The sequence below is a fragment of the Castor canadensis genome, chromosome 6 (assembly GCF_047511655.1).
Source record: "Castor canadensis chromosome 6, mCasCan1.hap1v2, whole genome shotgun sequence".
Taxonomy (NCBI): Eukaryota; Metazoa; Chordata; class Mammalia; order Rodentia; family Castoridae; genus Castor; species Castor canadensis.
Window position 1 is genome coordinate 115,429,445 of NC_133391.1, and position 15,100 is coordinate 115,444,544.

At 44.1% G+C, this 15,100-nt stretch overlaps 1 protein-coding gene across 1 annotated transcript; it reads right to left on the minus strand.

Moving 5' to 3' along the window:
- Positions 1-1,025: 1,025 nt before the first annotated feature.
- Positions 1,026-14,848, minus strand: F2rl1 (F2R like trypsin receptor 1). The gene is made up of 2 exons (XM_020186506.2): positions 14,599-14,848; positions 1,026-3,159 (listed from the first exon to the last, which is right to left on the minus strand). Exons 1-2 carry the CDS (start codon positions 14,678-14,680, stop codon positions 2,048-2,050), a joined length of 1,194 nt encoding a protein of 397 aa, XP_020042095.1. The 5' UTR covers positions 14,681-14,848; the 3' UTR covers positions 1,026-2,047.
- Between the last annotated feature and the right edge of the window lie 252 nt (positions 14,849-15,100).

The window sequence follows — 15,100 nt, forward strand, 5'->3', positions numbered from 1 at the left end:
ATTCCCTGACAAAGGGATGATGCATGAGGGCAACAGCTCAACATTTTATCATGCTATTCAGAAAAGTGTGCAAGTTAAAACTTATGATTTGCTTATTTCTTGAATTTTCATTTAATATTTTCAGATCACAGCTTGACGAAGGGTAACCAGACTACAGAAACCCTTGGATGGGAGAGGAGGTATTGCAAAAGTAATAATGCTGTAGAATATTTGTGAGTGTGTAAAGATGGCCCATATTTTATCCTCATAACTTTGTGAGGAAGCCACTATTATCCTCATTTAGAAAGCTGAGAAGCCAGCCACCAGGCTGTGCTGCTTCTTCAGTACAAGTTAAAACAATGAGACTTTTTTCCTTCAGTCAGACTGGCAAAATTTCAAAAGTTGGAGTATGGATGAGCATTTCAAGAAACAGCTGCACGTGTACTATTGTGGGAGTAGTATAAATTACTGAGAGCAACTTGGCAAAATTTTTCAAAATTTAAAATAGGCATCTAACCCACCACACTCTGCTGGGGATCTAACCCAGGACCTCAGCCAGCCAAGTGCTCAACACCTCCAGACCGAAAATAGGCATCCAACTTTCAAAAAGGCCATTCTACTTCCAGAAATTTACCCTACAAAACTACTCTAGAGAAGTCTGTACACAGACATACAATGCAGTACTGTTTTAATAGCCAAAAGTGGTGGGAGGGGGGAGACACAATGTCAGGAGCTACCAAGTAAGGAAATGACTAAACACATTGGAATATAACCAAAATTCTAACCACTCTGTATGTGTCAGTGGAGGTGAATCTGTAGGCGCAGGTGTAGAAAGCATTCTAAAACAGATGATTAAATGAAAAACGGTCCTTGAAGAACAACTGATACTGAATTTTTATGTAAGAAATATGGTGTGAATGTGCAGGTTCAGTCCCTAGCACTGCAAAAACAAAAGTGAAACAAGTGAGAGCATCACATCTTTTCTTCGTTGCTTTCCTTCTCCCATTCCTGAATTCAAACAGACAAATAAACACACAGCTAAGAAATAAGTTGTAAAAAAAAGACCCAGGTGTTATTTATAAACCAATCATACAATAAAATAATTTTTTACAGTCACAAATACAACAGGTATATAAAGTCTATTTGGAGTTCAGTGCCTCCTAAATGTGTTGCAAAACCTTGCACGTTCCTGCTATTTTCCAAACAGATGTGATTCAAACCCTGTGAAGGCTCTGCAATTTTCTATTTGTTCAAAGTGAACAAAACTGACAAAAAGTATTCCAACAAGAGTTTTAAAAATACTAAGTGGTAAATGTTATTCTTAATTTTAAACAGTCTATTAATCAGACTGAAGTCAGTAAAAAGTTATACAAACTTTGCATTCACATGTTTAAGATCCTCTTTACATTTTTCTTGAATAATGAGACACACAAAAGTTCAAGGATTAATAACGAAATGACTGAAAATCTCAGTAATCCAACAGGCAAATTTCCTTATAAGCTGAACATAAAGAGACACAAAACATTCTTTCTGGCTTTTCTCTTTAGGAACTGTCATGGTACCTTGTCAAGAAGATGTAGCACTCTGACCAGGGGTTCTCAAACCTTGGTGTGCTTAAACCTCACAAGGGTTTGGAAAACGGCCCTGTTCCCACTGTCTGAGCTCTCATTACTGAGGCTGAGGAAGCCTGTACATTTAACAAGATCCCCAATGATTCTGATGAAGTGACACAAGAATGCAAATCACCGAACATTTGATTTCTTTGTCCAATCCAAGCTCACTGTTACTGATTGGAAATCTGACTCCTGGCGACTACTTCACCAGTATGTCCCCATCTTCCTTTTCTGTAAAGTCAGTCAGTAGGACTGATTCTCTCCCAGGGCCCTCCAGCCCTAACAAGGTTACAATGGACCCCCCTCCTAAAATGTCTGCTTCTGTCAGATCAGTTTCTGGGACTTCTGAGTAGCAGCCTTCTGACACTGTCATCTATGTTAGTGCAGGGGACTTTTCTCATGCAAACAGGGAAAGCTGCTTATACTGATGGCTTCCACCTGTGGAGCTGGAAAACTCAATAGGAGGTTTTAACACTGGTTGAACTTGAAGAGTAAGAACTGGATTTCCTGGAGAATTTCTTTGAGGTGAGGGATACTTGCATCTGCTTCATGGTGCGGACACTTCGACAAAGGAGGGCATTCTTTGCTTGATCCCTGAAATCTTGTGAAACAAAGTAATAGACAAAGGGGTCGATGCAGCTGTTGAGGGTGGATAGACAGAGGGCTATGATGTACAGGGCATAGACATGGCTCTGGCCTTTGTTTTTGATCAGGAAATAATGTACCACGAGCAGAAGATTACTAGGAGTGAAACAGATCAAGTACATGGCCAGGACAGTGATAATGAGCCTGATAGCCCTCTGCCTTTTCTTTTCTGAGTGTTCATTCACGGCAGAAGACCTCAGTGTTCTGATCATGAGCACATAGGCAGAAGCTGTGAGGAAGGCTGGGAACATAAAGACTCCGATGGCCAGAGAGAGGAAGTAATTGAACATGTCCCCCACCAACACCTGCTCAGGCAGAACATCATGGCAGGTGGTGATGTTAAGAGCTGGAATGTAGACAGTCTGCTTCATGACATACAAGGGGATGGTGACCAGCAGAATCAGCAGCCATATACCCAGAGAGACACCAATGGCAATGTTTGCCTTCTTCCTGGGGTTTGCCATGGGGTTCACGATGACCCAATACCTCTGCACACTGAGACAGGTCATGAAGAGAATGGAGCAGTACATGTTGCCGTAGAAAAAGCCAATGAGCATTTTGCAAAGAGTGTCCCCATAAATCCAGTTGTTGCCATGTATGTGGTAGGCAATCTTCAAGGGGAACCAGACGACAGAAAGGAGGTCTGCTAAGGCCAGATTGGCCATGTAAATCACAGCCGGGTGCTTCTTCTTTGTTCGGAAAAGGAAGACCCAGAGGGCCATGCAATTACTGGGCAAGCCAACCACAAGTACAATTGTGTAGACAACTGGGAGAAAGACAGTAGTCAGCTTCCCAGTGAGGACAAACGTAGAAAACTCGTCCACAGAAAGGCCTGGTTCCACTGAAACTCCTTTTCCAGTGATTGGAGGGGAATCATTGTTCTTACCAATAAGACTTCTTCCTCTAGAGGTTCTGTTGACTCCTGTACGAGAAAGGCAGGCAAAGATCATTACCAAAATAAACGCTTCAACAAGGCTGGTTCACTCAGATGAAGACAGAAATACACTATCAGGACATTACACAAAGTACTTATACCATTGCTTTCTTAGAGTGATTACATTTTTGGGGGAGTGGGAGTGGGGGAGTTACAAGGGATTGAACCGTGAACTCCACACATGCTTGGTGAGCATTCTACCACTTAACTACACACTCCCACCCACCCCTGTGATGGTACATTTTTATCGGGGACTTTTGGGGTGCATATAGAGCACTGATTTCTAGGAATCTTATAAAAACTGATGGGATTTCAATTTATTTTTACAAACTGTCTACACTCATTAGCTCTCAAGTGTCTTTATCACATGACAATCAGTATGGTCCCTTGATGGGTCTGTTAGTGAGAATCAGCTTAGGATTGTGCAGTAACTTTTCCAAATTTTCTACTGTATAAGACAGAAACCCTACCCTGAAACCCAAGTTTCTCATTTTACAGACCATCTATCCCACTCTGGCACTGAGCCAGGATACAGCCTGGCTGTCAGCCATTCCCTGTCCCAAAGCCAGCATAGGGAGATCCCCAGGGCCACAAGGGACATTTCCCAGGATGGCTTCTACACTGGGCATGGATTCCCTGCATCTGGGCTGGTTTCCGGAGTTCTTCCCATGGAGGCCAGCTAGCAAACAAGCCTCTAGCACCAAGGTCATTGGACTGGTGGTTACACTGATGACAAATTTGTGTCACATGGCAAGCTTTAACAACTTACCCCACTTCCTCCATATTATGAGTTTCACATAAGAACCATGAACAAAGCTAAGTGTGGTGATGCATGCCTATAGTTTCAGAGGCTTGGGAAGCTGGGGTAGGTGGATTATTTGGGCCCAGGAATTCAATACCAGCCTGGGAAATAGAGTCAGACCCCATAAAAAAAAAAGAAAACCTACAAACAGTACATCTGTCCTACTGCCTGCCCCAACCAAGTGCCCAGGGACCTGTGAGTGTTCGTGAGGACCCTGAAGAATTTGACCTTGATGATAAGGAGCAGTAGGCCAGCACTGTGCACTGACAGCTATGCCATAGTATACACACCAGGGAAGACACTACACCTCATGAGTATGCTTCCGCTTAACCAGCACATTTTCCTCTTCTAACTCTGCACTCATGCCAATAGGACTAAAACACTTCTCTGCACAGGACAATCAGTGGTATGCTGCTGGAGGCTACGGAGATCAACATTTTGTTTCCACTTAGTGAAGAGGGTTGAAAGATGCCCTTCGAAGGCCTGGTGCAGTGGTGCACGCTTGTAATCCTAACTACGTGGGAGATGGAAGTAAGAAGACTGAGGTCAGAGACTATCCCAGGGCGAAAGCGTGAGACCAATCCAAAAAACAAACCATGCTTGATGCTGGTGGCTCACGCCTATAATCCTAGCTACTCAGAAGGCAAAGATCAGGAAGATCACAGTTCGTAGCCAACCAGGGCAAAGAGTTTGCAAGACTATCTCAAAAAAACTCATCACAAAAAAGGGGTGCTAGATTGGCTCAAGGTGTAAGCCCTGAGTTCAAACCCCAGTACTGCAAATAAATAAATAAATAAATAAAAACAAAAAAAGAAACCCTAAAAGCAAAGAGGACTAGAGGTGGATTAAAGTAGTACAGTGTTTGACTAGCAAGCTTGAGGCCTTGAGTTCAAACCTTAGTAACAAAAAAAAAGTGTCCTCCTAATTCCCAGAAACTGAGATTATTACCTTATTTAGAAAAAGCAGCTTTGGTATAATAAGGATCTCAAAAAGACCACCCTGGATTATCTAGGCAGGCCCTCAATCCAATGGCAAGGGTCTTTTTAAGAAAAAGGTAGGGGAAGGGCTGGAGGAGTGGCTCAAGCAGTAAGAGCACCTGCCTAGCAAGCATGAGGCCCTGAGTTCAAACCTCAGTGTCACCAAAAACAGAAAAGAAAAAAAGGTAAGGGAAGCTGGGCCCTGGTGGCTCCTATCTCTAATCTTAGCTACTCAGGAGGCAGAGATAGGGTGGGGGTGGGGAGGAGGAATGGTGGATCAAAGCCAGCCCCAGGCAAATAGTTCAGAAGAATTTATCTTAAAAATACCCATTACAAAAGGAGTGGCTCAAGCGGTAAGAGTGCCTGCCTAGCAGGCATGAGGCCCTGAGTTCAAACCCCAGTGCCGCCAAAAAAAAGAAAGAAAAAGGCAGGGGAGATTGGAAACAGATAGAAAAAAGACACAGGAGAAAGTGGTGTGAGAACGGAGGCACCGATTGAACAAGGCTGTGATGCAAGCCAAGGGACACTGAGAAATGCCAACAGCCACCAGAAGCTGGAAAAGGCAAGGAATGGATTTCCCCCTACAGTGTCTGGAAGCCATGTGACCCTGTCAACATTTTAATTTCAGACTCCTGGCCTTCAGAGCCGTGAGAGAATAAATGTCTTTTCTGGGAGGGATAGGGGAGCAGTACTGGGGTTTTAACTCAGTACCTCCACCTTGGGCCACTCCACCAGCCCTTTTTTTCTGGATATTTTTTAGATAGGCTGGCTTCAAACCGCAATCCTCCTGATCTCTGCCTCCCGGGTAGTTGGGATTATAGGCGTGAGCCACAGAAGGCTGGCTATATTTATTTATTTATAGATTCGCAACCAGGCCCAAGAATGGCAAGGGACCCTATGTGAAATTACAGGTGTCTTTAATCCTAGGACTGTGTTGTGTCATAGTTCTCCTAAAGTCCTCATGGCTCTGATATACCTCTGGGTTGAGATGCTTGAAGAGTCCAGAGGCACAACCCTCCTGTCTGTTTCTGTAGGGTCACAGACTGGCACAGTGAGTACCAAAACCCACACACGGACACCAGTCACAGGTTACAGGAACACAGCTCCAAAAAATAAAACTGTCCTCATATCCTTAAGCACTAACTTAGCAAGTGCTCGTCGTGTGCCTGGGTCACACGTACCAACTCACGTCACTTGTACAACAAACCCAAGGAGTTCGGTGCTACTATGCTCGCCTCATTTTTAGGTGTATAAACTAAATCACAAATTGGTTGTGTAAACTGCACAAGGTGAAAGGGTGGTTAGGCAGGCGTCAGGTGTCAAAACTTGGTACTATACTTTTTGAACTAAAAAACAAAAACCAAAAAACTTGGTAGTACACTTTCAGTACCTGGGGTTTTAACCACATCACGTCTGTCCCTTACCTGACATCATATGTTGGAAGCCATCTAACCTGTGCCAACCCCACACACATATTTTCTCAAACAGGGCAGTTCAAATGCTTAAATGTACTGCTCCAAAGCCACCCTCTTAGGGGGTGGGTAGGAAGGATGTACATCGTAAATGAATGAAAATAGCACAGTGAAACTCACTAAAAACTGTTGGGGGGGCTGGGAGGAAGGGGTTAAGAAAGAGTAATTGGGGGGCGAATTTGGTCAAAGTGCATTATATACACACATGGAAATATCACAATGAAACCCCCTTGTGTAAGTAATTTACACTTTAAAAATTCACCCTCTTTAAAGTAGCTCCTCTTCCAGTGATTAATATTTTTACTTCTATTAATCTCAACATATCCTGGAAGTCTTTCAGAGGTGTAGGAGAATTCTGAGTCCTCCCTAGCTTCCTACAAGGCATTGTGTGGCACTGCAGTCCCTGTAAGGAGTGGACCAGTGCTCTGAGGAACTCATCCATCCAAAAAGACAGTGCATCCACCCCAGAAAAAGCAGGCCACACACCAGTTCAGTGAGCCAGGCTGCACTTCTATGCGACACAGTCACTGAGACTTTAGAATCATCACAAGGAAACCCATTTTTCTTTTTTCCCTCACAACCAAAAAGCCAAGTTCTAGAACTTGCTCTGTAAGGAAACTCTAGGCACTGGTTCTCTGTAGCTACTAGTGTCACAAGAGGCAACCAAATGGTCTGTGTTCCTGAGGAAAGGAGCCCCTGTAAAGAAAAGACCCTGACCTCATGGTGCAGAAGAATGAGCTGCTTATAGATAATAAGCTTATTTCCTGCAGTTCCGGAGGCGGGAAGTCTGAGATCAGTCTGGGCATGGCTGGGATCTGGTGAGGGCCTCTTGTGGGCAGCAGACAAGACAGCTTCTCCCTTGTATGGCAGAGCCAGCAGCTCACTAGTTGCTCTGGGGCTCTGAACCAGTGACTTAATCACTTCACAATGAAACCACCTTCCGATGCCATCAAATTAGAGATTAGACTTCAAGATATGAATGGGAGGGGGGAACAAACATTCAACCCATAACACCAACCAAGCATTTAAAACTAACCATCAAATTAATAAAGGGGGAGGTAGGAAATGTTAAACACCTGAAGAGTATCACCAGCAAATCTAGACTGTAGAACTGCCACAGAGGATAAAGGACCTCATTTCTTCAAAATATAAATTGCAAGGCAAAAAATAAGAGAAAAAGAAGACTGGAAGTGAACTTTATAGATTAAAAAATATAAAAGATGTATCAGTCATATAATATGTACACCTTACTTGGATCCTGATTCAAACAAACCATTAAAATAAAATTTATGAGACACTGAGAAATTTGAATACTGACTGAATATTCGATTACTAAGAAGTTATTGTCACAGCCAGGAATGGTGGCATACACTATAATCCCAGCACAGGAGACTGAGGCAAGAAGTTAACTTGAATCCAAGAGTTTAAAACCCGTCTGGACAACATAGTGAGACCTTATCTGGGGGCGGGGCTGGGAAGGTAGAAGCCCTGGATTTGAACCCAGCACTGCAAAAACGAAAACCAAACAAACAAAAAAAGAAATGACTGTAAGTAGATACTATAATCTTAGTATGGGTATATTTGAAAGAGAAGTCCTTGGGGGTGCATGTCTGTAATCCCAGGTAGGTGGCAGGAGGACCCCAAATTTGAGTCCAGTCTGAAAAGTCAGGAGGCTGTGTCTCAAAAACAAATGGACTGCAGGTGTGACTCAAGGCTAGAGTGCTTGCCTAGTATGTTCCAGGCCCTAGGTTCAATCCCCAGTTACAAAAAGGGGAGGGAAGAGGAGAGGGAAGGGGTGGGGGAAGGAGGAAGGGGGAAGGGAATGAAAGAAGGAAAGGAGAGGAGAGGAAGAGCTGGCAAAGAGGCTCAAGTGGTAGAACACCTGCTTAGCAAGTGTGAGGCCTTGGATTTAATCCCCAGTTACAAAAAAGAAAGGAAGGAAGGGAGGGAGGGAGGAAGGGAGGGGAAAGGGAAAGGAAGGGCTGGTGGAGTGGCTCAAGTGGCTAGATTGCCTGCCTAGCAAGCATAAGGCCTGAGTTTTAACCCCAGTGCCTCAAAAAAGAAAGAAAGAAAAAGAAATCCTTATGTTTTATGAATGCATTGTTAAATATTTTAGGAAAACATCTATCTGGAACTTATTTCAAAACCACAAAGATTGTTGGAACCCCCCAGACACTGCTTGTGGGTATATAAATGGTGCAGTCACTATGAAAAATTACCTGGCAGTTTCTCAAATGATTAAAAAGAGCTCCCATATGACTCAGAGACTTTACTCCTAGATGTTTGTCCATGCAAAAACTTGTACATGAATATTCACAGAAGCATTATTTATAACAGCCAAAAGAAGAAACAACCCAAATGTCCACCAACACATAAATAGCTAAATAAAATGAGGTATATTCATACAAAAGAATATTTATTTGACAATGAAAGGAAATGAAGCTAGGCGTGGAGCACACCTGTAGTCCCAGCAAGTCCTCGGGAGGCTGAGGTGGGAAGATGACTTGAGCCCGGAGCTCAGGAGTTTGAGATTAGCTTGGGTAACATAAGGAGACCACATCTCATTAAAAAAAATTTAACTAAAAAAAAAAACCCATGCCATGACATGGATGAGCCATAAAAACATGAAGGTGGCGGCACCAGTGGCTCGCACCAGCCCCAGGCAAATTCACAAGACTGTCTTGAAAAAACCCATTACAAAAAAAGGGCTGGTAGAGTTGCTCAAGTGGTAGAGTGCCTGCTTAGCAAGGGTGAGGCCCTGAGTTCAAATCCCAAGGCCACCAAAAAGAAAAACTACGACGTCAAAGAAGCCGGTCAGAGAGGACACATATTATATGATTCTGTGTATATTTAATGTCTAGAATAGGCAAATCCACAGACAAGAGAGGAGGTTAGGGGTTTCCAGGGACTGGAACTGAGGACCTAAAGTCATCCCTTTGGGGTAATCAAAATGTTGTGAAGTTGATTGTGGGGATGGCACACAATTCTACGATTATAGGAAAAACCACTCAATTATGTACTTTAAATGGGTGAGTATATAGTAGGCGAATTGTGTGGTATAGAAATCTCAATAAAGCTATTTATAACACAGGGAGGTGGGATAGGAAGGGGTTGGGGGATGGAAGAAACAAGTTTAACCAAGAGCTAAGAATCACTGAAGCTGGGCTCAGTGGCTCACTCCTGCAATCCTAGCTACTTGGGAAGCTGAGATTGGGAGGGTAGAGGTTTGAGGCCAGTCCAGACAAATAGTTTGCAAGACTCCATCTCCAAAATAATGAGAGAAAAATGAACTAGAGGCGAGGCTCAAGCAGTAAAGCAACCACTTTGCAAGCTCGAAGCCCTGAGTTCAAACCCCAGTCCCACCAAAAAAAAAAAAAAAGGACTACTGAAGTGGAGTGGTGGGTGGGTACATAGGATTCATTATTAATAGTCTACTTCTATATGGTTACAATTTTTCCATAAAGGGAAGCATAAATAAAGTCAGGAAGGTTCATATAAAGAGAGATCAAATCTACTTTAAATAAGAATGGTGAAAAAGAAAAGTGAACAAAGACAATATAACAAAAGAAATGTGACTGTGGGTGAAGTAGAAGAAATAAAGAAGAAGGTGGGATAGAATAGGAGGAGGAAGAGGAAAGAGAAGGGAGAGTAGGGGGAGAATTATTTTTCTTCGACTTAGTCTGCAAAGCAACCTTGGATGATCTTAATCAAAAATACCATTCGCACTAGCTGCACTCCACAGCACTGGTAAATGTGCGGGCCGTGGGATGTTTCCCAAGGCCCTGTTACCACAGTGCATGGCATCCATCCTAGTCCGTGTCCTGTACCCCTCACCCAAAGTCACAGAACTTGGCTAGAAAACTGCTGCTCTCCTAGCTTCCAGCTGTAAGCCAGGATTTGTTTCACAGGTTGAGCAAAGACTAAACACACCTATGAAGTTTAACCACATATGAAGTAACCTGGCTACAAGAGCATCCCGTTTCTATGGCTGTAATCAACAATTCTTGACAACTGTGCAAGAAAACACGCCCGCAGATGCTCAAGGCAACATATCTGCAACAAACAGGAAACGGGCCTTCTTCAGCAACTCCTGCTTCTAATGTACCCTCTGCAGTACTAAGAGTAGACACTCTACTGGTCAATAATGAATTGGAAAGACAGTCACAAAATACTGTCCACTGAGAAAAGAAACTGGCAGATTAATATGTTCCCATTTGTATAATAAGAGTATAGTATACACTTTTCTGAAAAATCTGAATTCTGGAAAGATACTCACCAAACTTTAAAAAGTGACTGTCTATTTTATATATGGATTTTTTTGGTCCCAAAGGAATATAATCTGGTACAATCTTTATGGAGGGTAGTTTAGCAAAATCAAAATTTAAAATGTTCTTATCTTATAATCTAGCAATTTACTGCTAGGAATTTGTTCCACACAGCTAGCTACATTGAAGAAAACTACTGTATCAACAAAAATATTATTGGACCATTGTTTATCCTGGTTAAACAAAAATGTTAATCTCAGTGTCTATCACAACGGGGACTAGTTGAATAATTTAAGACATTTATAGATTCCCTTTAAGAGTATCTATAGCTGACCATAAATAGATTACATAAAAATAAGTAAGTCACAGGGTAGTATGTTTAATCTTTTTTTTTTTTTCATGGTGCTAAGGTTTGAATTCAGGGCCTCCACCTTGAGCCACTCCACCACCCCTTTTTTGTGAAGGGTTTTTTCAAGACATTGTTGGCTTCTAATAGCAATTTACTGATCCCTGCCTCCTGAGTAGCTAGGATTACAGAGGGAGCCACTGGTGCCTGGCCTAGTCTATTGGTATAAAATAGATTATTTGTGTGTTCAGAATGAATTCTAGTTGAGTGCGAGCTCATGTTCCAACCAAACCAAGTACAGAGCAAGTACTCTGTGTTAACTCTCTTCTCACCCCTCTTCCTTGCCCTCCCCTCACCCCAAATGTTCTCTTCTCCCAGTCCTTAGGAACACAGGCTGAAAAGGAAAAGGTTTGAATTGCTGGATACCCCTCCTTAGGTACACTTTTAATAAATTTCTTAAAGTGTTCTTTCAAGACAAGCTGTTTCCCTCCACACCTGCCCAGCTAATAAAGCCATAAGAAAGTCAAATACAGACTTCATGAGACATCACCTAGGAGGTTAATTTGTAACTACAAGGCAAGCAAAGGGGACCACGCACCAATTTCAAGTCCATCCTCATTTCATTACAGCGTTCTCTCATATTACAGAACACTGGAAGTACTCCACGTGTCTATCAACAAAAGACTAATTTTAAAAGATGATACAGCTTTCTATAATGTATTTTATTTTATTTTTGCTTCTTTGAGATGGAGTCTCACTATATAGCCCAGGCTGGCCTCAAAATCACTATCTTCCTGCCTCAGTCTCCCCAGTGCTTAGATTGCAGCAATGAACCACTATGCCTGCTTCCCATGTTTTAAAATCATTAAAAATGTTTTATGGGTATAGCTTTATATGCTACTGATCAACATATATAATATAATCCTACACTTGTACAAAAATATTTTCTATATATTTGAATATGTATTTTATGCATGGATTATGAAAGCATGGGAAAAAATATAAACAAAAAAGTTATCCTAGTTAATTTTGGGTACTAAGGTTTTGGGTGATTTCATTATTTTTTTTTCCTTTTTGTATTTTTCCTCTACAGTGATCACATATGATTTGTATAATTTTTGCTGGCAGTAGCAGGGTTTGAACTCAGGGCTTCTTCATACCTGCTAGGCCAATTTGTATAATTTTTTAAAAATTGTAAAACACCAGAAATTCCAGTCTCTAAAAAAGAAATAGAATGACTGTTATGGGGACCTCCACAGACTGTGACATGGTACAAAGAAGATCTGAGAGAAGCTGATTTGATTTATTGCCATTCCCTCTGACCAGCAGGTTGTTCAGGGCAAGTTCCCTTCTCCTCTGTCTTCATTTGCTAATTACTGAGGTTCCTCAGATGAGGAGACTGTTAGGTGAGGCCAAGGAGGCTATGATTGGGCCCCTGGCCTCCAGGAATTTATGAGCGGTGAGGAAACAGATTATGCATATTTACACAAATGATTGCCCACTTCTGTTGTGTGAGAAGAAAGAGGGGGATGAGGGAGTATTTTCCTTGCCTTGCTCCCTCCCCAACTCAGTGTCCCTCACCTGTAAAATGAGGGTGTTCTAGGCTGACTTCCTTTCTGTGATCAGTTCTCTGGGGTGAGGCTTCTGGAAAGAAAATCAAACCCAATCTGCCATTTATCAAATGCACAGAAGGACCAAGCTAAAAAGAGACAAGCAAAGACCTCCTCCGGGGGGCAGAAAAGCTTTGGGGATGCTCCACTTCATAGCAAAATCAAGTCCAGTTCAAGTTAGGAGGAACGCTCTGTGTTCCTCTAGCTTCTGTGTTATATAACTAACTCTTAGGAAACTGCCCTGTGAAGGATTGCAAGTATGCAGGGAGAAAAACCAAGGTGCAATATTAAATAGCTCTGGTTAACAAGTAACCTGATTTTTTTATTGTTAAATCAAGTTCACCTTATACCCCGGGATCTTTCCATCCCCAGTCCCTTACCTTGTTAACAACAGTGAGCCAAATAATCAGAGTACGTTTCCTATATGAGCTGTCTGAATCATAAAAACCTTTGAATCATCTACACCCACATTTAAGTTTGCACACACTAACCTTTGCTCTGGAATTTTTTTTTTTTTGGGTGCAGCTGGGATTTGAACCCAGAGCTTCACAAGCAACCACTTGAACCAGGTCGCCCAACCATTTTTGCTTTAATTATTTTTCAGGTAGGGTCTTTCTGCTTCTGCCCAAACCAGCTTCTAACCTCCTCTCTGCCTCAAGTAGCTGGGATTATAGGCTTGCACCATCACTGCAGGTCCATGCTTCTGAGTTTTAAGTTTCTAACTTTAAAAGACATAGGCAAATGAAGAGGTGTTACTGTGCTTCAATACTTCCTGTAAATAAATGTCTCCATTCTGATGCTGACCAATAAAATATATATCAACTGTGCAGCTTTCAAACTTACGTCTTAACACCCTTTTTTTATAACTCCAGATGTAAACAAATCATATTCTTTTACCATATGCTCATTTTATTATGAAGAGGACAAAAGTGAGAAACTGCCTTTTACAACAGATCTGCAAATTTCCCAGGGTAATTAAAATCTCCTTTTTAATGCAACCCAGGCTGCCACCAAAACGGGGCCTCACTTAGCATCACAGTGAGGGGATCGCAGCCAGTAAACATCGCCGACGCCCTGCAGAGTCCTCCACAGGGGACACTGAACTCCCTGCAGCTCCAGTTCCAGCCCATCCGCCCAACCCGGTGGCCAAGAGCACCGCCCAGCGCCACTCCCTGTCTGTTCTATTCCGAGAGCTAGCAGCCTCAGTCCCACAGACCTGGGTGGCCGCCAGTGTGCTCTCGGGATGGCCAGAACGGGCCCGGAATTCAGGGCCAGAAGGTCACCTGGTCGAATATAAGGCACGACCCAAGAAGTTCTACTTGTAAATCCACGTGACGCCCAAATGGCCTGACTTTCAGACCTAGGTCGCCCCCGTCGGTGCCAGGAGTTTGAGGCCGCGGCAGACCTCAAAGAAAGGGATCTAGGGGTTTGAGGGAAGAACAAAAAGCAAGATAGGAAGTCCCCGGGGCGCAGGTTCCCACCCACTCCACCCTGCCCTGAGCCGTCAACTCGCTACTCTAGGGGCCCCGAGGGACCCACCGGGAGGAACTCCTCCGGGCGTGAGAAAAGCAACTAATGACTTAGTGTTTGCAAAGACACCAACCCGGGAAGGACAGGCCGAGTCCTCTGGGTACCCTTTAGACGCGGGCACTCCTTCCTTCTCTCTCCTTCCCCACGCCGACAGGTGGGAGTTGCAAGTGTCCCTCCAGTAAGTGGGGTAAGCTCTTGGGAGAACATCTGCCTCCCGCCAAGCGCCGCCAAGCACTTCAGCCAGTCCCGGATGTCCCAGCTGACTGCCCCTGGGTGCAGGAACCCTAATCAAAGTCACGGAGGAGAGACTGAGGCATGCACAGAGGCGGAACACCTCTCGTGCACCTGCCTCGCTTCCACCACCTGTCGAATGCCGGGAACCCAGCCCCTCGGCAGCTCGAGCCCTCCTGGGTCAAGTTTCTCACCTTGGACAGTGTGATTGCAGGAAGCCGAGGCCGCCAGCAAGACGACGCCCCCCAGCAGCCATGCCAAGCTCGGACTTCGCATCCTTCCAGCAGCCCGACACCTGGTGGGCGGGGAATCCGCCGCCACTGATTCGAAACTCAGAGCCCCACTCGCTGCACCCCGAAGAGGCCACTCTCTCCGCTGCCCCAATCCCAACTTCTGCACTTGCTTCCCGATCGTTGGATCTCCTACAGTGACACCCGAGCTCCTGGACTCACCTGCTGGAGGCCACGCCCCTGCTCCAAAACGCCCGCCCTGGCCCCGCCCCCTCCGAACTTCGGTGTCCTAGCCCCGCCCCCTCGGAACGTTCGCGCGCAAGCCCCGCCCCCAGCCACCTGGCCCAGCGCTCCCGCCCAGCAGCTGCAGATACGCTAGCCTGGGTCCCCACTACGCCGGGAGTTGTCCAGAGGGCGGAGTTGAGCAGGCGAGGTGGCCACATTGGAAAGCAAATGGCAGGAAAGC